Here is a 25,088-nt window from a genome sequence, read left to right on the forward strand (position 1 = left end):
GAACACAGCTTCAGTGGGGGAGGAGACTAGGTGCTATGATATCTCCTGTACAAAGAACACAGAGAACAGGGGAGATTCTGCACCCCTTTCTTTCATAAACATAGAAGCAGCATGGTAGACATTATACATCAATCATGAGCAGTGTAGCTGTGAATCTAGCACTGGGGTGAGACAGTAGAACATGGAGTAGAAGCAACAGCAGTGTCTCTGTCACTCTTAGCATCAGCTCCATCCTTCTATTTCCCCTCCCCTCTCCATTGACATGTATTGGCAGCAGATGTAACCTGATCCCCCAGTGAGCGGATATCTCTGCCTCACTTTAGACTATTTTATCAGTAAATTGAAAGTAAGTTATCAGTGAGGAGGCAGAGGGAGGAGAAATGTCTGATAAGTGGTGAAGGAGGCATTTTTCTGTAATAAGATAGATTACAAAGTTTCTTATCTAGTCTTGTATTATTGAGTTATGGAAAGTTTATTGAAATGACAGTTAGGCTGGATTCACACAAGCATGTTCGGTCCGTAAAGGACGGAACGTATTTCGGCCGCAAGTCCCGGACCGAACAAAGTGCAGGGACCCGGGCTCCTGGAATCATAGTTATGTATTTTTTTACAGCGTACACGTCCTAAATGCCGCAAAAAATTTGTACCGAATGTGTATATTTTATGTATTGAGACTTATTTTAATGTTTATTGTAAAAAATATGTATGTGTATTTTTTTTAAATATATTATTACTTTGTTTTTACTTTTTTCTTTTTAAACTTTGAATTACACAGCCGCATAGATATATGCCAGTATATTAGCCATTACCCCGTTCTGGGTGCGCGCAGTCAGCATGATGTGATGCGGCCGGCGCTGCACTAATGAGCGGCAGGCACTGAAGACAAGAAAATGGGGGTGTTTTGCAGTTTGCCCGCCATGTTCTGTCATCAGCGCCGCCGCTTATTAGTGCGGCGCTGGTCGCCATCACATCATGCGGATGGCGCGCACTTGTCAGGACAAAAAAGCGGGGCAATGGCTGTATAACACAGCCGCAGCCCCGCTCTCACTACATTCACGTGTTACAATGCCAAGCTGTGCAGCCGCACAGCTTAGTGTCGAAATACATGAAATAATGGTATCGAACCGTTTGAGGATGCATGTCATTGAAACAGTATTGAAGTTTCGATGCATCGTGCATCCCCACAATAAAAGTACAGTATAATAAGTGTATGAGGTTTTGAAAACCCCATTCACATGTAGCGGAAATATATCAGCACAGATTTTTGGGAATGCTGCAAATGTTCAAATCTGTAGCATGACTAATACGTAGCAGATTTAATAAGGATGTTCGCAAAGGGTTAAATCTGCAGTAAAACCTGCATGTAACACAAACTTCCCAGCAAAATCTGCTTCAGAGTTTTGCTGCCACATTGCATTTTCCATTACTAAAACATTGATAGCCTATGCTTAGGAAAAATCCCACTAAAGGGTGAATTCACATGCGGCAGATTGGTTTCAGAAATGTCTGCGACTGCCCAATTTATTCATCTGCTTGCACCTGCTGCAGAAACAATTCACACGTATGGATTGGATTTTTCAGTCGCAGAAATTTTTGCAACAAAGCCATATGTCTCCTTTTTCAGATGTCCTAGATCCTGTTGTAGCCTACTTTGGCTTTTTGGGAATATGAAATCAGGTCCCAACAGAATCTAAAAGCACCAAATGTTTGTGTGTAGTATTTTCTATAAACAAATGTATTCTTCCATTACCGCTTTGACCATCGATAGCAAACACTTCCTTGTCCGCAGCAATTTAAACCAGGTATTCTGTGGCCACCAGATCTCTTCATGATCATGCCTTCTCTGAAAAAAAACAACAAGAACAGGTTTAGTCAGCGCCTAATTTTTTATTATAATGACCACAGCTTAACGATTATTCTAATCACACAACTGATCATTTTAGTACAGTGCAGCGGTCGTGAGGCCCTCAACATTCCTACATGTCGCTGTTCCAAAGCAGCAAGTCCAGCATCTCAAAGCTTTATTTTACCGCTCTAGCGCTATGAGCCCGTACACCGATACATCGGCTTTCTAGAAAAAGCCGAAAAGACACGAAATGGCTGGGCGCTCACATGAGGGCTTCAGTTGCTTCGTTCTAGCGATTGGTGGGGGTCTCAGTGCTCGGACCCCCACCAATCCAAACTTCTGACATGTCAGAAGTTTGTCAAACATTTAGCTAATAAATCCATAACAGCAATGGTGACTTTTCTAACAATGGTTTGTTATTATTGTAAAAAATACTCAAGAGAGACAATTTTATACAGAGTTTCAGAAGAAAGCAGAATTATAATTTTGAGTGGAGCACAGGAAAAATCTATATAAAAACTTATGATCAAAAGTGGTAACGATTTTAAATCCAACAGATCAAAAATAGTGATGGGTTTTCAAAATTGACTGCAAAGAACGGAGGTCAAAACTTTCTCAGTAAGCACAAAAAAACAATGCAAGTGCAATTCACCGACAACTTTCTAAATGTCAATAAGAATTATCAGAAAACTTGGGGCACAACAATGTTAATCCAGCTGTACAACATTATTCTAACTACAGTAATTGTTTCCAATGAGAGGCAAATGTGCTAGTCAGGAAAAAAACGGCTTGTATAAAAGCCCCCCCTCCCAGTACACCGCAAGTGACATCCCCTTTAGAGACCACGCCACTTCCATGAGACTCCCACAGAAAAGTTGGAGAAAGCAGCAGTAAACTAACCATATAAAACTTACATGCCCTTCTGTCCAAGGTCATGGATAAAGGATAGCTGATTCACATCAATAAATTCTCTCTGGAAGGTAAAAGATTACAAATTAAATTACATATGGAGCTTTAAGTTATATTATTGCACTGTATTAAAAGGGGAAGAATTGGGCAAGAATTGAAAATTCAGACCTTGCCCAGAGTCTTGGCGCCCTACTGGAAAGCTCCTCTACCCCAAAGTTTTGTTCACCTAATCACTGCCAATTTTGGGATCCCCTATCATCCTCTAGCAGGCCTTAGCTCAGGACTGGGGTGACTGGGAAACTGCATAGCAAATAACTCCCTCTGCTTTGAATAGTGAAGCAAGGAACGCTAACCAGCAAAATGAATCCTTTCTTATTCCGACTCCAGTCATGCCTGGCACAGGCTTCAGCTGAGGCGAGCTGGTGAACGGCGGTGGTTCTGAGAATCGCTGACAGCCAGTTAGGTGAAACTTTTCCTTTTTTTTTTTTGCGTGTGGAAGGGGCATCTCTCAAAATGTTACACATTATTTTAAATTTTGAGCTTGGTTACCTGAAACTAAACCCACCCTCTGTCATGCAATGTACAATTTGATCCTATGCATTATTTCAACCTTGAAAGCTGGAGAACATGCTGCCAAAACAGATTTTGTTTTTTCTTCCTAATTTTTTTCTAATAAAAGATTAGTGGTGCACTTCTACACAAAACCAATGTATCCATTGTACATAGCCTCAAAAATCATGTAATGTCAACCCGTCCATTAAAGCAATTGTTGATTCACAGATCCCATCAGTTTAATTGTGTAAGGCTTTGTTCACATCTGCGTCAGGGCTCCGTTCCGACAGAGCTTACCGTCAGAACGGAGCCCCGACTGACACAAACGGAAACCAGAGGCTTCAATCACCATTGATTTCAATGGTAACTGATCCGGTGGCCATGGTTTCCGTTTGTGTCAGTCAGGGCTCCATTCTGCCAGAAAGCTCAGAGGGAACGGAGCCCTGACGCAGATGTGAACATAGCCTAAGAACTGCTAGGGGAGTAAAGGTTATTCACTCCTGGTATACAGAAAGATCTCCGGCAATAAAACCATTAACTCAAGAGGTGGCTACAAGGACAGAAATTCCATACCAATTGTTATCTAGACTACCAGACCGTTAGAGAATTCCTATAGCTTCAAAGAAAATCAAGACCGAAAAAGATTTTAAAATAGTGTTTAACGGGACCTTATGACACTTGGTAAAGAGTAACAGTAGGTTAAGATCGCTTTGCAGTAATAAACTTTTGTTTCAATAGAAAGTGAAGGTAATAATCTTACGCAATAATCACATTTTCATATATTGGTCATTAAATTCCCCTGTGAGTAATGCTCGCACAGGCTATAAAACCCTCATGGAGTCTAGTCAATGAAAAACAGATAGGCTTCTCACTTACTGTTGCATGATAATTCCTGTACATCGGCATCTTTAACAGCGCTGATATGTAATCCTCTAATTGTTTCTGCAACAAAAGAGGAACACTTGACATGACAGAATGCATACATTACACTACTTCTAGGAGGTGAAGATCATGAAGTTGCTGAACTGAAATTTTCTGAATTTGCTAGATCTCCAGTTGTCAAATTTCTTTTGCATTTCTAGCCGTAAGTAAAGCTATCAATTATAACTAGCAATAACATTAACAGTTTATAACATTCCATAGTTATGTTGAGTACATTTGCAGAAAAGCTTTACTGATTTTGAGTTACATGAGGTTTTCTTCTCCATTAATACCAAATGTTAAATCAGAATTCTGTAGGTTATCGGTTAGTAGTAAAAAAAAAAAAAAAAGAGCATTTTGGGAGCTAAAAACATTGCTAGAGGTCACCGGTTAGGTCACATGGCTGACAGCAGACTGGAGCTAAACAGAAGTCTGTTACCAAGGACAACTCTCAGAATTCTGGAAGCATCTAATAGCACTAACTTGTAATGGCAACATAGGAACATAAAACGAAAAATGCACATGGTACTACTAAAGGGGGCACTACATCAAAGGAAGCGATTTAAAACCACAACAAAATAAACGTCTTACTGAACTGTTAGAGACTTGTACTAAGGTCATGTTTATTTGAGTACAGGTATTTATATTTCTAAAACATAAAATGGCTCATGATGTGAAGAAGTGTCTTTGTTGACTATAAAACATATACTGGCAGAAGTTTTGTAACTTAGGCCCTTTTTCAAGCTATAAAAATAACTAAATTCACTACCCAAGCTTTATGCCTTCAAGAATGTTGTGTAAAAAAATAAAATAAAAATGGATCTATAAATACACAAATTGCGAGGGCGAATTTTCCCAAATATGGGGCAACTGGCTGCATGTGCCCAATACTTTGAGCGCATATAGGCGATCTGATGACATTACCCGACAAAATAAACATAGTCACCATTTTCACATTGTGAAAGCCATTTCCCCCACATTCCAATGAATTGGACAAGTAGGTAGACTTATTAGGTCTCTGCTACACGACCCCATTGTATGGGATATGATTTATAAGAATCCTGCGGAAGATTAAAAGGGGTTGTCCGGAAAACCCGGACTGATCAGCTGCACCGGCTGCCTCTGGGTGCCGGATGTTCTGCAATGTATGCAGAGTTCTGGGCCGGAAGCAGATGGCTCTGGCATGGACATCTGGTGCCCGGATGCAGCCATAGCAGCTGATCTGTGCAGGGTCCGGGTGTCAGACCCCCCCACGTTTATATCCTGGGGATAGGTAATCAGTTGTCCGTGCCCGAACAACCAGCCATACGTAAATAAGACACAGATGTACAATTGTTGCTACCACCCTGCTGAAGGAGTCCTGGCATGTATCCTTGGTAAACAGAGAGCGCATACACCATTAAGACAAACTTTATTACTTTTCTCTTGAATACCTAGTAGATTACATTGTATATTTTATGCATAGATTGATTTGATATAGTACATTTATCTTATGATTCTGCTGCACTCAGGAGGATGTGTCTTACACTACTATTGCTGTAATAGGTCTATTAGTCACTCTTATTTTGTGTTCTATGTGCAACATGAATGAAGTTTAATAGTATATATAAATTTATTTGAATTTTTTTTTAATTCTTAATATGTCAGATGGAAACGAGGAAACCGGTCTCCTTTTTAAAAAGTTAAGTAATGAATAAATTAAACACATTAGAATTAATTCATATATTAAAGATCCATGTATTACAACTAAATGTCCAATCTTAAAGCAAGATGATTTGTATGACTGAAGTGATTCATAGATGGCACCCTGGGAAGTGGTAATGAGCAATAACTCGCATACTGTATTTCTAAACCCAATCTGCATTTCTCACCTGGTTTCGGGAATATGTTACCCTTAAAGGAGTTGTCCAGGTTGGGAGCGGTTTTTTATACTGATGACCTATCCACAGGATAGGTCATCAGTATATGATCAGTGGGAGTACGACACACGGACCCCCAACCGGTCAGCTGTCTCCGTGCGCTGGATAATATGCAGGGTCAGTGCTGGAAGCCGAAGGCTTCCGGCACCTACCACTGCATAACTTCGAGCGCCCAGAGGCGAACCCGCACGGATCATATACTGATGACCTATCCTGTGGATAAAAAACAGCCCCCAACCTGGACAACGCTCTGTCACCAGATTATAAGTGCCCTATCTCCTACATAATCTGATCGGTGCTGTAATTTAGATAACAGCAGTGGTTTTGATTTTGAAAAACGATAATTTTTGAGCAAGTTATGCACAATTTTAGATGTTAATTAGTTTCTTAATAGACAACTGGGCGTGTTTTTACTTTTTACCAACTGGGTGTTGTACAGAGAAGTGGATGACGCTGACCAATCAGTGACTAATCAGCGTCATACACTTCTCATTATTCCAGCCCAGCTTATTTCACTGCACAATCAATCACACTAAGGCTGGATTCACACGAGCGTGTGCGTTTTGCGCGCGCAAAAGGTCCATAACCGCTCCGTGTGTCAGCAGCATAGGATGCACGGCTGCGTGATTTTCGCGCAGCCGGCATCATTATGACACTCTGGTTGTATGTTTGTAAACAGAAAAGCACGTGGTGCTTTTGTTTTCATTCATAGTTTTGACTACTGTAGCATGCGGCACACGGAAGTGCTACCGTGTGCCGTGCACTGTTTTCACGCACCCATTGACTTCAATGGGTGCGTGATGTGCGAAAAACTGCCAAATATAGGACATGTTGTGAGTTTTACGCAGTGGCCATACGCTGCATGAAAATCACTGACAGTCAGAACGGCCCCATAGACTAACATAGATCCATGCGACGTGCGTGAAAATCACGCGCGTTGCTTGGACGTATTACACGTTCGTCTGAATAAGCCCTAACAATCACGCTGTAACAATGGGCTGGAACAATGAGAAGTGTAGGACACCGATTGGTCACTGATTGGTCAGCGTCAGACACTTCTCTGTACAACACCCAGTTGGTAAAAAGTAAAAACACGCTCAACTGTCTATTAGTAAACTAATTAGCATAAATCTAAAATTGCTCATAACTTGCACAAAAATGATCGTTTTTCAAAATAAAAACACTGCTGTTATCTACATTCCAGCGCCAATCACATTATGTAGGAGATAGTCAAGTTATAATCTGGTGACAGAGCCTCTTTAAGGCCTCATTCACACATTGAAGATATGATTTGTATTTTGAATCAATATTTTGAAGCCAAAATCAGTGTGGATGCAAGAAGAGAAGAATATTTCCATTATATATACCCTGTGTTTATCACTACTGGTTTTGGCTTCAAAATACTGACCAAATCTGCACTGTGTGCATAGGGCCTAGAAGAGTCACTAAATAGGTAACTCTGCTGAAGAGTGCACCTAAACTTTACGCATTATAATCAAACGAGTTTAAAGTCAGTGAAATAATTACCCTTCTACTTGAAGCCTGCTCTTCTCTAACAATCTCTGCATTACGGGGCAGATTTGGCATTGCCCTGACATCTCCGCTTCTTACGGTTTGTCTTCTCACTGTGTGGCTAAAAATAAGAACTTTAAGCAACAGTTTCAAATCTAGTGAAATCAAAAGCTAGGTTCTGCCAGTAAAACCATACCTCCTAGTAGGAATAGGGATTCTGATGAAAGCTTTGTATCGAAGAAGTTCTCTGTGGAGGTCCTGAAAGTGCTTGTATTTTCTCTTAACTTGCCATGTAAACTCCCCATGAGTCAGCTCAATCGTGTAAATGTGCAGAACCGATGTCTGAAAATAATCAGAGAAATAGAATTATTGTCCTGTTAGACAAAATACAAGATCACATATTGAAGACAAATTGATATGACTACCGGCACTGTTCTAACTTTCTCACAGGCCCTCTCTCTAGATCCAGTGGCAGCCTACAGCTCTATGCTCTTCTAGCGGTGCTCAGGGCAGGCTCAAGGAACCATTGTGTGTGCCATAGAGGCAGAGAATAATACATTGCTTTGGCCTGCCACGAATGAAGGACAATAGGGTCTGGAGGCTTCCTGAATACAAAGCACTATACTATTTGGATGGATGAAACCCTTAATTAAGAACAGAGCTAGTTTTTACCAAGTGGGCGTTTTACAGAGGAGTGTATGACGCTGACCAATCAGTGACCAATAAGTGTCGTACACTTCATTTTTCCAGCCCATTGTTACAGTGTGATTGTGCAGTGAAAGAAGCTGGGCTGGAACAATGAGAAGTGTATGACGCTGATTGGCCACTGATTGGTCAGCGTCATACACTTCTCTGTACAACGATCAGTTGGTCAAAAGTAAAAATACGCCCAGTTGTCTATTGAGAAACTCATTAGCATAAACCTAAAACTGCTCATAACTTGCTCAAAAATGGTTTTTCAAAATAAAAACCACTGTTATCTACATTCCAGCGCCGATCAGATTATGTAGGCGATAGGGCACTTATAATCTGGTAAAAGAGCCTCTTTAAAGGGGTTTTTGGAGTTAATAAAAAAAATGGGCATGTTGAAAAAAATGTAAACACCTATTATTGTTTTACTTTAAGAGGCTGCTTGCAGTTTCCTGTAATAAGCAATAAGTGCTTTGTATAGAAGTAATTCTGCAATCATAACCTTAAACTTACAAAATTCACAAATGGAGATAAAATCTAACAAGGAGTTAATACATTATTAACTATGTATGTTCACATAGTGTTTTGGAACGTTTTTTGACGTGGAAACCGCATCGGAAACCGCTCCAAAAAACGTCCAAAGAGAACCTCCTGAGAGCGGAAAAAAACAAAACACTCGCTCCCATTGACATCAATAGGAGGCAGAGAAAGCGGATTTAGCTGCGTTTTTTGCCCGCGGCACTCAATGGCCGCGGCCGAAAAACGCAGCAAAGAGTGCAGGCAGGTCAAAATCTGCCTCAACTCCTGAAGGAGGGAGATAAAAAACGGATGAGTGTTCGATGTCTCACATCTGGTAGAATTGTGCATTAATCAAAACCTTTTTGGAATGAGGTACAACAACATACCAATTTGATTTGCTCCACCTCTATCTCCCTGTCGCCCGAACTAATTTTACTCTGGCTTCCCTCACCAGGGTTGCACCCTGCAAAACAAAGTCTCCCCACTATTCTGAGTACTGCTGCTAAACTTCTCATACGCCTGAAGTGGAGATAGTCAACCCCTCCTTCCATAGCTCAGTGGTTTGAGAAAATTCACCAAATTGCTCGATTAGAGGAACTTTTCAGCTGGGAGCAAGGTAGTCATGCTAGGTTCTCTAAATTATGGAAGCCCTGGTTTGATTTTAATGTTACAGAATACTCCCCTGTTGGTAATACACCATCCCCATGATTAGGTTTCTTCCCCGGATCAGGGTTTTAGCTATGCCGGGTCCCATTGACCCCTTGCCGCCTAGTCTCCATGTTGCTGTATATTTGTATATGCGGTCTCCTTGCTTGTCACTCTATTCTTTCTTTTGATTTTAAGATTTTTCTTTCTGATCATATATTCGATTGTACTTCACTACAATAAGAAGTTATGTTGTTTCTTGCACTACACAATCTTAAAATGACGTGGCCTGCGTGACAATGCGACTCTATTGCTTTGTTCACATGTACAGGATTCAATAAAAACAAATTGGATAAAAAAAATAAATGAAAAAAATATTTTTCTGCCTGCAAAAAACGGTGTGTAAACTAACAAAAGAAAAAGTAATACTAAGCAGGATTGGCTATTTGCATTATGAAATCACGGATATCCTCAAAAATACAGGATTACAAATACAAAGAAGCAACGATATACACCAGGTGAAGTGTGTACATCTTTGACAGATGACGGCTATCAAAAAATTATGAAAATAAAAAGTCCATACCTTTGAGGAAGAGGATGAAGCAAACCTCTCCACTTCTAGAACCCTGACTTTAATAGGGCATCCTGTTAAGTATGTTTGAAGGTCAGGCTCCTTAAAACCCTTTGTGTTATAAATAGCAGAAAAGGAAATGCAGACACCTAAGGAAAAAAAGTTTATTTAATAAGTGAATGTACTAAAAATGGTAAAAATACTCAAGGCTTCGTTCACATCTGCGCCAGGGTCCGGTTCAGACGTTCCGTCTGAGCTTTCCGTCGGAACGGGACACTGACTGACACAAGCGGAAACAAAAAGGGTTTCCGTTTCCATCACCATTGATTTCAATGGTGACGGATCCGGTGCCAATGGTTTCCGTTTGTCTCCGTTGTGCAAGGGTTCCGTCGTTTTGACGTAATCAATACCGTAGTCGACCTTTGGTTTCCGTTTGTGTCAGTCAGGGTCCCGTTTCGATGAAAAGCTCAGACGGAACGGGACCCTAGCACAGATGTGAACGAAGCCTAAGACAGTAGACACAATCTAGGCAAAAATAATCTACTGGGGCATTCTTTCCAATTTCTCACAAAACACATCCAGAAGAAATAACTAGTTCTCTTATCAGTACTGCAACTGACCACACCTTGATTAATAGTCATCCAGAATACACTTTTAGGCCGGATTCACACGAGCGTGTGCGTTTTGCGCGCGCAAAAGGCACTTAACAGCTCCGTGTGTCATCACATAGGATGTGCGGCTGCGTGATTTTCGCGCAGCCGCCATCATTATGACACTCGTTTCGGATGTTTGTAAACAGAAAAGCACGTGGTGCTTTTCTGTTTTCATTCATAGTTTTACTGCTGTTGCGCGATTCACGCGCGTCCCACGGAAGTGCTTCCGTGTGCTGCGCGTCATTTTCACTCACCCATTGACTTAAATGGGTGCGTGATGCGTGAAAAACGCACAAATATTGAACATGTCGCGAGTTTTACTCAGCGGACTCAAGCTGCTTAAAAAAATCACGGACTGTCGGCCCCATAGACTAACATAGGTCCGTGCGAGGCGCGTGAAAATCACACGCGTTGCACGGACGTATTTTACGTTAGTCTGAATAAGCCCTTAGAAATGAAAATTAGGACTGCTAAGATAAAAAATAATAAATACTTGGGAGTAATCGAAAAATGGTAGAAAAAGATTTTAGATCGAGATTAGAGATTACAAGCAGTATCGAATGTTGAGATGCACTAGTATATTCTTAGTGCAAGACGGTGAAAAATTACCCTTTACGAAGGCGCTGTTCCCTTTGTGGTATTAATGATAATCCTCTGGAGTCATGCAAATGTTAACCTTTTATTAATATTGTAACATGCAACGCGTTTCAAAACTGCCTGAATAAGAGCTTGTCCGGCTCTTTGAAACGCGTCGCATGCTACAATATTAATAAAAGGTTAACATTTGCATGACTCCAGAGGATCATCCTTAATACCACAAAGGGAACAGCGCCTTTGTAAAGGGTCATTTTTCACTGTCTTGCACTCAGAATATCCTAGTGCATCTCAGCATTCGATACTGCTTATTCTCTGTCTGGGACAAGTTCCAAACCCAGAAAGATGCCTTGGCTAGCAGTCTCCCAAACTAGCACTTGGACTACTGTATATATACACACAAACATCTTTTTGACTACCAGGTTTTCGTACCCACAGCACGACGAGGCCAGGCAAGTTTACACCTCTCACTTTCCTGCCTCTCCTATTTATCGCGAGAGGATGCCCTATGTTCCACCATTGTGTGCTTTTAGGCTGGGTTCACACGACCTATTTTCAGGCGTAAACGAGGCGTATTATGCCTCGTTTTACGCCTGAAAATAGTGCTACAATACGTCGCTAAACATCTGCCCATTCATTTGAATGGGTTTGCCGACGTAATGTGCAGACGACCTGTAATTTACGCGTTGTCGTTTGACAGCTGTCAAACGACGACGCGTAAAAGGACAGCCTCGGCAAAGAAGTGCAGGGCACTTCTTTGCCGCGTAATTTGAGCTGTTCTTCATTGAACTCAATGAAGCACAGCTCAAGATTTACGAGCGTCACAGACAGCTCGTAAATTACGAGGAGCATTTACGTGTGAAACGAGGCAGCTGCAAACAGTCTGTCTTTTCACACGTAAATGCCTCTCAGCGTGTGAACATACCCTTAAAGTAAATCCTCTGGAACAGACCCAGTCATGATAGAATCCTTAAACATCAAAAAGAAGGGTCTATCACGGTACTTAATTCCTGCAGAACGCTGGGGTTTATACTATCAGGGCCCAGCGATTTGTCTATTTTAGAGTTTTTAAGGCGGAGCTACACTTCTTGCTGGGTTGACCCCTTAACGCACCTTGACGCAAGTGTACGTCTGGTTGCCGGGAGGGACGTATGGAGCGCTCTCCATACCCTGCGGCTGTATTACAGCGGATGCCCCGGCACTAACAGCCAGGAACAGCGATCACGCTGTTCCTGGCAGTTTAATCCCTCAAACGCTGCAGTCCATCGCGACCACAGCATCCGAGGCGTTCTAGAGAGGGGGCGCCCCCCGCAGACAGCTCATCGGCATCCCCACAACACGATTGAGGGGGGCTGATAGGCAGAGTGAAGGCAGTCCCTGGGACCTCCATTATGACAACCATGTTAAGCCCAGCCAGTCGAGGGGTTATCAGAAGCTAGTAAAAATGACAATATACTGCCATACATCAGTATTAGGGCTGATTCAGACGAATGTTGCATTTTTGCGCGCGCAAAAACCACTTGACAGCTGCGTGTGTCATCCATGTATGATGCGCGGCTGCGTGATTTTCGCGCAGCCGCCATCATAGAGATGAGTCTAGTCGACGTCAGTCACTGTCCAGGGTGCTGAACGAGTTAACTGATCGGCAGTAACTCTTTCAGCACCCTCGACAGTGAATGGCGATCACAATATCGAGAAACCTGTTAAAAAAAAAAGAAAAAGTTCGTACTTACCGAGAACTTCCCTCCCGGCCGTTGCCATGGTGACGCGTCTCTCTTGACATCGGGCCCCACCTCCCTGGATGACGCGGCAGTCCATGTGACCGCTGCAGCCTGTGCTTGGCCTGTGATTGGCTGGAGCTGTCACTTGGACTGAATTGTCATCCCGGGAGGTCAGACTGGAGGAAGAAGCCGGGAGTTATCGGTAAGTCAGAACTTTTTTTTTTTTTTACACGTTCATGTATATTGGGATCGGAAGTCACTGTCCAGGGTGCTGAAACAGTTTAACTCTTTCAGCACCCTGGACCGTGACTATCTCCTGACGTCGCGTACCGGAAATTTTTTTGCCGGGTTCGGCCAAAACGAGTTCGGCCGAACCCGGTGAAGTTTGGTTCGGTTGTCTGGGTTCGCTCATCTCAAAGACACTCCGTTTGGATGTTTGGAAACAGAAAAGCACGTGGAGCTTTTCTGTTTACATTCATCCTTTTGACAGCTGGTGCGCGAAACAGTCGGTTCGCACGGAAGTGCTTCCGTGCGACCTGCGTGGTTTTCACGCACCCATTGACTTCAATGGGTGCGTGATGCGCGAAATACGCGGAGATATTGAGCATGTCGCGCTTTTTGCGCAGCGGACAAACGCTGCGCAAAAAGCACGGACTGTCTGTACTGCCCCATAGACTTGTATTTGTCTGTGCGTGGCGCGTGAAAACCACGCAGCCCGCACGGACCCAATACACGTTCGTGTGAATCCCCCCTTACAGTGTATTCTACCAGTGATCGCTGGTTAAAGTCCCCCAGGGGGACTAGTATATTGTGTAAAAAAAAAATTTCAAGTTTAGTAGTGAAATGTAAAAAAAAACAAAAAAAAAAAAAAACACACCTTTTCCCATTTCTCCTTTTATGTAAAAATAAAAATAAACATGATTGGTGTCGCTGTGTCCGTAAAAGTCGGAATGATTACAATATAGCATAATTTAATGTGCACGGTGAACGCGTAAAAATAAAAATATAAAGACTCCAGAATCGCTGTTTTTTGGTCAACTTAGAGGTGAAAAAAAAATGTAATAAAAAAAAAAAAAAAGTTTTGGCTTTCAGAATATGGTAGAAACAAACTTTTTTTTCTAATAGTTTTTTTTTTTCTTTGTAAAAAGGAATAAAACATTAAAAAGCCTATATAAATCTGGTATTCCCGTAATCATATTGACCAGCAGAGTAAAAGTAAATGTGCCATTTTTACCGCACGGTGAAAGACATAAAAACAAAACCCAAAGAAAATGGAGGAATCAGTTTTTTCCAATTCCACTCAGATTTTTTTTTCAGTTTCCCAGTTTATTATATAGTACTATAAATGGTGGCAATAGAATCTAGACCTCCCGCAAAAATAAACAAGCCTTCACACCACTCCAGAGACGGAAAAAAAAAAAAAAAAAGTTATGGCCCAGATGGCTGCGAGTGTAGAACTAAAAAAATAAAATAAAAAATTCCTTGGACACTAAGGGGTTAAGCAGATTACATTTACTGGAGAATTTACTTTATTCCTTATGTCATCTGTCATTGGATTTTCCGGTGTAAATACAGTAGAGAAAAGAGTTTAATATAGATTGCCCTTTTCCTCACCCTCCTCCACCATTACACCCATTGTTTAATTTGTTCTGATTAGGCTCTATTCACACGACAGGGTCAGTTTTTCTCGGCAGTTTTGCATCCGTTCCGGGCCGTGTTTCAGCAGATTTTGACCCGTTTTGCTTCAGTTTTTTTCCGTCAGTTTTAAAAACAGATAAATTTAATTTGTACATTTTTTGCCACAGACAGTGACTGTCTCCTGACGTCGCATACCGGAAATTTTTTTGCCGGGTTCGGTCAAAACAATTTCGGCCGAACCCGGTGAAGTTCGGTTCGCTCATCTCTAAATTCTGACACTCCATTTGGATGTTTGTAAACAGAAAAGCACGTGGTGCTTTTCCGTTTACATTCAGTTTGACAGCTCTTGCGCGAATCACGCAGTTCGCACGGAAGTGCTTCCGTGCGGCATGCATGGTTTTCACGCACCCATTGACTTCAATGGGTGCGTGATGCGCGAAAAACGCAGAAATGTAGAACATGTCATGAGTTTTTTTCAGCGCACTCATGCTGAGCAAAACTCACGGACTGTCTGCATGCCCCCATAGACTTGTATAGGTCCGTGCGACCCGCGTGAAAAGCACGCGCGTCGCACGGACGTATATCACGTTCGTGTAAATCCGGCCTTAATCTCAATAAATGAGTAACCAACTGCAACACATATCGAACAATAAATTACCAACACATTATTTCTAACAACACATTGATTGTAGAGGTACGGTTCTTTGTGTGCTAGATAAAAGGGTTTACGAGAGATCTTTTTGGATGTAAAAATCGCACTTGGTGTAGTTAAGTGACCTTACCACTCGTTTTGTGGTCAGTGACTACGTCATGGTCCACTTCTTCCCCATCGAAATGGAGCTCACTGGTGTCAAGATTTTCTATTAGACTACTCATGTCTGCAGCAATCTTCTCCAATGTGGAAGAATTTAGTTTTCTTTCTGTTCTCAGTGACATGTTATGCACTAACAGCCTGTTAACACAGGGGCCTGTTGAAAAAAGAAAACATCATCTATATTGAAAGTCACATATTTGGGATGTACATTTACATGCTTTGTTTTTATTGCATTTAAAAAAAAAACTTCCTTCCATGTTTAGTTTTTGATTTTCAATAAATGGATTTTTCCATATTTAGACAGTCCCTTTTTGTATATAGATCCCTTCTGCCCTCAGCTGATCCCCCTCGCTCCCCAATCAATTGATCACATTTAAGCTGCCCATTGAAGTAAAAATGAAGAGTTTTAAGATAGTAGTTATGTTTATGGTGCTAAAAAATTATGGTTCCAGCTGATGAAAATCTGATAGTGGCAAGAGTGTTTACTTTTGTCCAACAGAAGTACACGTGGGGCAATACAAATTTACATTTTTCCCCACAAAAATAATTATCCCAAGTGTCCAAGTAATGGCATACAGTACTGTGTGGACTGTGATGGTTTTCCATTTTTAAGGGTTCTTTTTGTATTAGCAAATACACTATATCGCCAAAAGTATGTGGGCACCCCTTCTAATAATGGAGTTCTGGTGTTTCAGCCACACCCATTGCAAACAGGAGCAATAAATCAAGCACACAGCCATGCAATCTCCAAAGACAAACATTGGTGGTAGTATGGGTCATATTAAAGAGCTAAGTGACTTGGCACATTTATAGGACACCACCATTACCATTGTGGAATTTTTGTTCTGCTAGATCTACCCCGGTCAAATGCAAGTGCTATTATTGTGAAGTGGAAGTGTCTAGAAATAGCAAAACAATTCAGAACCCGTGTTGTACTATGCAAAGTTTCATAGTGGGGCCGTCGAGTGCTAAAGTGCGTAAAAATCATGTTGCCTCTATTGCATCATTCACTAAAATAGAGTTCCAAACTGCCTCTAGAGAGGACATCAGAACAAGAATTGTGCATCCGCAGCTTCATGAAATGGGTTTTCATGGTCACTGCACACAAGCCTAAAGGGGGTTTTAAACTGGGCAATTATCGGACAGACAGGTGTTCATAGAATGCTCGTTGGCAGCGATCAGCATATGAACGAACGTTCAGCTAACTGAAATATCATTGTTGTAGGCAGCACATCTCCCTGTCTAAACAGGGAGATGTGCTCCCTACAGGATAATAATGTATGGGGGGAGACGAGCGATCGGAGTAACGACCACTCATCCCCATACTGACCAAAGTTGGCTTGTGTAATAGGGCCTTTAGTTTAACATGTGTAATGCAAAGCATCGGTCGGAGTGGTGTAAAAACACGCTGCCACTGGACTCTGGAGTAGTGGAAACGTGTCCTCGAGAATGATTAAAGAGATATTTCTATCTCGAGAAGAGGGATAATGGTCTGGGGTTGTTTGGGCTAAGACCCTTATTTCCAATGAAGCGTAATGTTAATGCTACATCATACAAAGATATTTTAGATATATAAATTGTATAGTTAGAATGAAGGACCTTCCCTATTCCAGCATAACTGTGCCCCTGTGCGCAAAGCATGGTCCATAAAGATGTGATGTGATAAGTTTGGTGTGCGGAAACTCAAGTGGCTGCATAGACCCATGACCTTAACCCCATCAGACACCCTTGGAATGAACTAGAACAGCAATCGCCAGCCAGACCTTCTCATCCAACATCAGTGGGTGACCTCACAAACGCTCCATTGGCTACATGGGCACAAATTCTCACAGACACAGAATCTTAAGTTAAGCCTTCCGAGATGAGTGGATAATGTTATAGCCACAAAAGAGGACCCAACTCCATATTAACACCCATGGTTTTAGAATGGGATGTCCAACAAGCTCATAAAAGGTGCAATGGTCATATGTCCACATACATTTGGCCAGACAGTGTATTTGACGTGAAAAACCGTAAGCGTCCAATGGTTCGCTTTGCTCTATTTTTATGCTGATATCTACTACCATCAGCTCCTGTGAGGTCTTGTGTTACAGAAATTAGGTGATGTATAAAAAGTATGTCTCCCTATCTATCCCTATCTTATATGAACTAGAGTAGAAGACAAGAGGAGTCAAGTGTTATGAAAGTGGGTGATTTCACAAAACGGAGGTTTCACAGTTATTTAAGCAATTAATACCACATTACAGGGTACAGAAAACTGCTCCAGGTTGTCTCAAACCCGTTGATCTAATTAGATAGTCTTCTTCGTGCATGGTGTGAACCATCCTCCATTTTATATTGCACAGTATGAATTCTATAAATTGGGTTGGGCAACACTATCAGTACCAGTTTAGGACATGGTTACAAGGTGGGCAAACCGCACTGCACAGAAGAGAAAAAGTAAAGAAAATCTCTATTAAGTTGGCCCAAGTGTCCAAACTAATCTATAAAACTGGCCATACACATAAGAAAGCGGCTGGTAAAGGTTTGTTCGGACAAAAGCGAATTGTAGGTAAATCTCCCGCGGGAACAAAGGATCATGTACAATTTCTGTTGTTCACCTACATCACGCCCTTACAGTTACTACCACCCTACAATATGAGACTGCAGGAGGCAAACCACTAGTAAGAATCCATGGAAAGACTAAGCTGAAGACAGGCAGGAGACCATCAGTTTATGTACAGACATGGAGGAAGTTAGTCTTCTGCAAAACGTGCACACTGGCCGCTATGGAGAATAGGAGGATTGAGGAGGTCGGGTTACTAACCGGACACAACTGTATTTGATGTGTGGATACTGACAAAACAGCTCTTTAAATATATATATTAAAAAACTTTAAAACACAAAAACAGCTCTTATGTATTTAGGATAAAAATGTTATAAAAGTTGAAGACTTGCCAACATCTGATTTATTTATAAATGAACAGATTGTGCTGGAGGCTAAACAAATGAGGGAAAACTACTCAGAAAAAGACAATATATCTATAAAGACAAAATAAAATGTTTCCATGTAAAGACGATTTCAATGCTAGGTGTATGTCAAATTTAAATGTAATTCATGTTTACCCAATTGGCATAAGGGCAGAGTGGTACTATGGTCTAGATGGCTGTGTTCACGGATATTATATTATAACAGTTATGTCCAATTCACAATACCAAAAAAATCATATAGTGATGATGGATAATACCAGGCTTTCTAGAACACCAAGAAAAAAAACACAGACTTCAAATCACGAACAGTATTTCATCCCTGAATTTACAATATACAGTGCCTTGCAAAACTTTTTTTCCTGTTTTATTGCATTATAGCTTTGAATTAAAATACATCTGGAGGGATTTGTACCATTTGATTTACACAACATACCTACTACTTTGGAGGTGCAAAGTATTTTTTACTGTGACACGACAAAAAAACTGAACTTTAAAAAACGGGGTATTCCCATCTTAGACATTTATGGCATATCCATAGAATTTGCCATAAATGTCTGACAGATTTGGGTCCCAGCTCTGGAACCCGCACCTATAAAATAGAGAATGGGAGTTACCCTACCCCTATCCGCCTGGTGCTGCGACCGCTGGCCACAGATTCCAGGCGGGGATTAGACAAGAGGGCCGCTCGGCTGTTTCCGGAACTCCTATACAACAGAATGGAGAGAGCAGCACGCATGCAGGAATCCAGGCAGAGACTAGTGGCTCTCTCCATTTTCTTCTATGAGAACAGCCGAGTAGCGCTTGAACCGCTGTTTCCGTAACTACCATAGAATACAGAGTATCCCCTCTTTATCAGTCCCCGTCTGGAATTTGTGGCCATCGACCACCTCACCAAGCGAAACGGGGGAGCAGGAATCCGCATCTATGAGACATTTATGGCATATCCTGTCGATGTGCCATAAATGTTAGAGTATTGACTTTACACAAAAAGTATTGACTTTCAGGAGGTGAGTCATCTTTTGCTGCAATTACAGATGCAAGTTTCTTACTGGAAGTCTCAATTAGGTCTCTTCGTATACAGACACTGGGATTTTTGCCCATTCATCCAGGCAAAACTGCTCCAACTCCTTTAACCCCTTAATGACCGCCGATAAGCCTTTTCACGGCGGTCATTAATGGGCTATATTCTACAGCGCCGCCATTCCACGGCACTGCATTAGAATAAAGTAAACAGAGCAGGGAGCTGTCAAATCTCCCTGCTCTCAGCTGCCAGAGGTATCTGAGGGCTGGGGGCGTCCCTGCTCTGCAGGGTGAGATCGATAGAAGTATCGATCTCACCCGTTTAACCCCTCAGATGCGGTGCACAATAGCGTGCACTGCATCTGAGTGGTTTTGGAGAGAGTGAGGGAGCTCCCTCTTATCCCACTGACACCTGGCGATAAAATTGCTGAGTGTCTGTGTCTCCGATGGCAGATGGGGGCCTAATAAAGGCCCAAGGTCTGCCTGTCGTGAATGCCTGCTAGGTCATGCCGGAGGCATGACCTAGCAGATGCCTGACCGTTTTAGACGGACAAGCAGTAATACCCTGCAATACAAAATTAATGCAGTGTATTATAATAGTGATCGGAGGATCCCATAGTGAAGTCCCCTAGTGGGACTAGTATAAAAGTAAAAAAAAGTTGAATAAAGTTAATTAAAAAAAATATGTGAAAAAAAATACAATTTAAAACCCACTTTTTCCCCTTACAAACTGCTTTACTATTAAAAAAAAATAATAAAGCAAAAAAGTTGCACATATTTGGCATCGCCACGTCCGTAACGACCCTGACTATAAATCGATTACATTATTTAACCCGCACTGTGAACGCCGTAAAAAAATAAAATAAAAAACTATGGAAGAATTGCTGTTTTCTGTTAATCCTGACTTTAAAAAAATGTGATAAAAAGTGATCAAAAAGTCGCATCTACTCTCAAATGGTACCAATAAAAACTACAAGTCGTCCTGCAAAAAACAAGACCTTATACAGCCATGTCTACGCAAAAATGAAAAAAAGTTATAGCTCTTCGAATGTGACCATGGAAAAATGTAGAAAATGGCTTGGCCATTAGGACCCAGAATGCAAGCAGGGGGGAAGGGGTTAAGTTAGATGGGTTGCGTTGGTGTACAGTCTTCACAAGTCATGCCACAGATTCTCAATTGGATTGAGATCTGGGCTTTGACTAGGCTATTCCAAGACATTCAAATGTTTCCCCCTTCACCACTTAAGGACTAAGCCATTTTTCACTCCCCGCGTTCCAAGAGCCATAATGTATTGCAGTATAATCGTAATTTTTACAGGCTTCTGTTAAGCCATGCCAGAGACAGAGGCAGACAAAAGTCAGACCTGAGGGCCTTTATTAGGCCCCTGGGCTGCCATGACATCTATCGGCACCCCCTGATCACATTGTGGGGGAGTCGATGAGCTGTCGGAGGGGGCCACCCCCCTCTTTTCAAATCTTAAATTACTGCGGTCGCGACTGACAGCAACATTTGAGGGATTAAACGGCCATCGCTGTTCCAGGCCATTCGTCCCAAGTGTCAGCTGAAAGACACAGACGACCACAGCGCACCCCATGCTTCCCTATAACGCTTGTCACGTACATGTACGTGATAAAGCGTCAAGGGGGATAAACCACTCCAGTGTAGCTTTAGTAGTATGTTCAGCGTCATTGTCCTGCTGGAAAACAAACCTCCGTCCCAGTCTCTAGTCTCCGGCAGACCGAAACAGGATTTCCTCAAGAATTGCCCTGTATTTAATGCCATGCATCTTTCCCTCAATCCTGACCAGTTTCCAATCCCTATGGATAAAAATCATCTCCACAGCATGATGCTGCCACCACCATGCTGCTCTGTGGAACTGGTGTTCTTGGTATGATGGGAAGTGTTGGATTTGTGCCATACATAGAGTTTCCCACGATGGCCAATAAGCTACATTTTAGACTCGTCTGACCAGAGAACCTTCTTTCATGCGTTTGGAGAGTCTGCCACATACGATTTGGCAAACTCAAAATGGGTTATTTTCTTATGTTTTTTATTCTGGCCACTCTTCCATAAAGCCTCACTCTGCTGAGTGCAGTTTATTGTTCTCTTATATATCTTCTGTGGATCTTTGGAGCTCCTTCAGTGTTATCGTTGGGGTCTTTGTAGCATCTCGGATTATTGGCTCCTTGCCCAGTTGGTGTTTTGGTGGGCGGCCTTCCCCGGTCAGGTTTATAGTTGTGCCATATTCTTTTCATTTTGTTACAATGGATTTAATGGTGCTTCGTGGAGTGTTCAAGGTTTGGGATTTTTTTTTTTTTTTTATAACCCAACCCTGACATACTTCTCCACAACTTTGTCTCTGACCTGTTCGGAGAGCTCTTTGGTCTTCATGTTGCTTCTTAGTGATGCTGTAGACTCAGAAGTCTTACAGAATAGGTGCCTTTATACTGACATCATGTGACACTTTGATTGCACACAGGGGGACATTATACAACTAATTACGTGACTACAGAAATGACCAGACCTTATAGGAGTTTCATCGCAAAAGGCTATGAGAATACATTTGCACTCACAAATTCAGTTTTTAATTATTTATTTTAATCAATGTATTTTTTTCATTCCACTAACAATTTGGACTATCTTATCAGGTCCATTCAAATCAAATGTAAAATCCATTTTATTTCAAGTTTGTAATGCAACAAAACGAAAAAACAAAACCAAAACAAGTGAATATTTTCTCAAGGCACTGTACTTACTGTTCAAAGTTAGGAAGGGCTCTAAACAATGGCATCAATGAAATTGCCACAAAAGGGTAAAACTAGTGCATGTTAAGAGGCATCTAGCAGTAAAGGATACATGGAAAATGAGAATTTAGCAAAATTTCTTCATGGAATGGTACCATGAAATGAATATAAAAAGGTGTATTTACACGTTGGTTATTATGGTTTTTGCAAAGATTTATACAAAATTGAACAGGATAAATTTGCATGTCACATTTCACAGCAAAAAATAAGTAGTCATCTGAGATTTATCTGCGTGAACCTGATCAGGAAAAATATTAAGATAACCAGGGTTAATGAAAAGAGGCACCTGGTACCAGACTGAGCGAATGCCAGTAGACCATACCTATGCCATTGCATAGCCACCGCCAGCTTACAGTGTTCACGCCACATAGAATAGCCCCATGGTTTTGAAATGCCAAGTCCCAATTCAGAAATGTCCACCAACATAATGTAGAAGAAACCAGGTGACTTTATTTATTTGTTTATGTTTTTACAGTCTTCATTGATAGTTACTTGACACTTTATGATTCTCTCCAGTTTGTTGCGGCCCTTATAATAAAATCTTTGATGACTGTATGAAGCTAAAACACCACACAATCTTACAACCGTTGTATGTGAAAACCCTAGAAATCATCTTTAACCCCTTAATGTTGCAGCCTAGTTTGGGCCTTGAGGCTCAGAGACAATTTTTCAAATCTAACGTGTCACTTTATGTGATAACTTTGGAATGCTTTGACCTATCCAAGCGATTCGGAGACCGTTTTCTCGTGACACATTGTACTTTATGTTAGTGATAAAATGTGGTCGATATATTCAGTGTTTATGTGTAAAAAATAGCATGCAATGTTAAATACTTTTATGTAAAGAAAAGACAAAAGTATAGTAGGTATGATACCTTTATTGGCTAACCATAAGAATTACAAATGCAAGCTTTCAGAGCACAAAGGCCCCTTCAGGCACGTTTAGAAATGAATAACTTCGAAAAAAGCACAACATTTAAAGAGACTGTCACCACATTATAAGTACCCCATCTCCTATATAACGAGATCGGCGCTGTAATGTAGGTGACAGCAGTGCTTTTTATTTAGAAAAACAATTTATTTTCACAACGTTAGGAGAGATTTTAGCTTTATGCTAATTACTTTCTTAATGCCCAAGTGGGCGTGTTTTTACTTTGGTCAGCATCATACACTCCTCTGTACAACGCCCACTTGGTCTAAAGTAAAAACATGCCCACTTGGGCATTAAGAAACGAATTAGCATAAAGCTAAAAATCGTTCATAAAGTGGTAAAAATAGATAGTTTTTCTAAATAAAAAGCACTGCTGTCACCTACATTACAGCGCCGATCTCCTTATGTAGGAGATAGGCCACTTATAATGTGGTGACAGAGCCTCTTTAAGATGTTACACAAAGACAATTAGTACATGAGGTGATACATCATTAAGATAAGCCAGGGCAATAAAACGGAGGTTATAGGGGTGATGATTTAGGAGATAAGGCATCTGGAGTCAGTCTGGGGGATGTGACGTGTGTCCATGTAGTGGCTCATAAATCCAGGTGTTAGATTGAGGCCTTGTGTCAATGACTGGAATTTTATCATCTTGTAAAAAATAGCAAAATTTAGAAAATGTGGAAAAATTAGCATTTTCAGAATTTAAATGTATCTGCTTGTAAGACAGATCGTAATACCACACAAAATAGTCACTAGTTCACATTTCCCATATGTCTACTTTAGATTGGCATCAATTTTTGAACATTCTTTTATTTTTCTAGGACGTTACAAGGCTTAGAACATAAGCAATTTCTCATATTTTGAAGAAAACTTCAAAAAGCCTTTTTTTTTTTTAGGTACCAGTTCTGAAGTGGCTTTTAGAGGGCCTATATATTAGAAATCCCCCATAAATCACCCCATTATAAAAACTAGACCCCTAAAAACAGCATTTAGAAAGTTTCTTAACCCTTTAGGCATGTCACAGGAATTTAAGGCAAAGTAGAGGTGAAATTTACAAATTTCATTTTTTATGCAGAAAATCCAATTCATTCAATTTTTTTTTCCAGTAAAAGAAGTTTTTACCAGAGAGACGCAACTCAATGTTTATTGCCTTCCGCAGTTTTTATAAATATCCCACATGTGGCCATACTTTGCTACTGGACTGAAGCACAGGATACAGAAGCAAAAGGAGCACCAAGAGGATTTTGGAGCCTCCTTTTTATTAGAGTATATTTTTGGCCCCATGTCAGGTTTGAAGAAGTCTTGTGGTGCCAAAACCATAGAAACCCCCAAAAGTGACTGCATTTGGAAAACTACACCCCTTAAGGAATTTATCGAGGGGTATAGTGAGCCTTTAGACCCCACAGGGTTTTTGATGCTTTTCGTGGAATTATGCTGTGAAATTGAAAATCTAATTTTTCTGATTTCTTGGAAAAATTCACGTTTTAAGGAGAAAAAGCACCCCAACATTTGAAAAGAAATTTCTCCCGATTACAGCAATACCCCACATGTGGTCATAAACTCATACAGTCTACAGTCCCCTAGCTCTTCCCTCTCCTGTCCCAATCTGGCTGCCAAACTTTACAATAACACTCAAAAATGCATTGGATGAAGCAGCCCCCCCTACACTCCGAACCACCCGACAAAGACGACGACAACGCTGGCACACGCCTCAATCCCGCTTTCTTCAGTGGTGCTCGAGATGTGCCGAATGACTGTGGAGAAAAATCGCATTTGGATGCAGATTTCCTCCATTACAAATTTATGCTCAAACCTTACAACTCTGCCCTTCACCGCGCCAAACAAGTCTATTTCAC

General features: G+C 41.2%; 1 protein-coding gene across 1 annotated transcript in view; it reads right to left on the reverse strand.

Moving 5' to 3' along the window:
• The window catches only part of PLD1 (phospholipase D1), a 157,820-nt gene that overhangs the window by 91,867 nt on the left and 40,865 nt on the right, over positions 1-25,088 (reverse strand). The window contains exons 2-8 of the mRNA XM_075861616.1: positions 15,473-15,658; positions 10,097-10,233; positions 7,856-8,001; positions 7,675-7,780; positions 4,184-4,249; positions 2,761-2,819; positions 1,751-1,843 (exon numbers count right to left, since the gene is read on the reverse strand). Coding sequence (XP_075717731.1) covers positions 1,751-1,843; positions 2,761-2,819; positions 4,184-4,249; positions 7,675-7,780; positions 7,856-8,001; positions 10,097-10,233; positions 15,473-15,626 — 761 coding nt within the window. The 5' untranslated portion in view covers positions 15,627-15,658. The remainder of the gene's footprint in view (positions 1-1,750; positions 1,844-2,760; positions 2,820-4,183; positions 4,250-7,674; positions 7,781-7,855; positions 8,002-10,096; positions 10,234-15,472; positions 15,659-25,088) is intronic.

This window comes from Rhinoderma darwinii, chromosome 4, assembly GCF_050947455.1.
Source record: "Rhinoderma darwinii isolate aRhiDar2 chromosome 4, aRhiDar2.hap1, whole genome shotgun sequence".
In the NCBI taxonomy this organism is placed as follows: domain Eukaryota; kingdom Metazoa; phylum Chordata; class Amphibia; order Anura; family Rhinodermatidae; genus Rhinoderma; species Rhinoderma darwinii.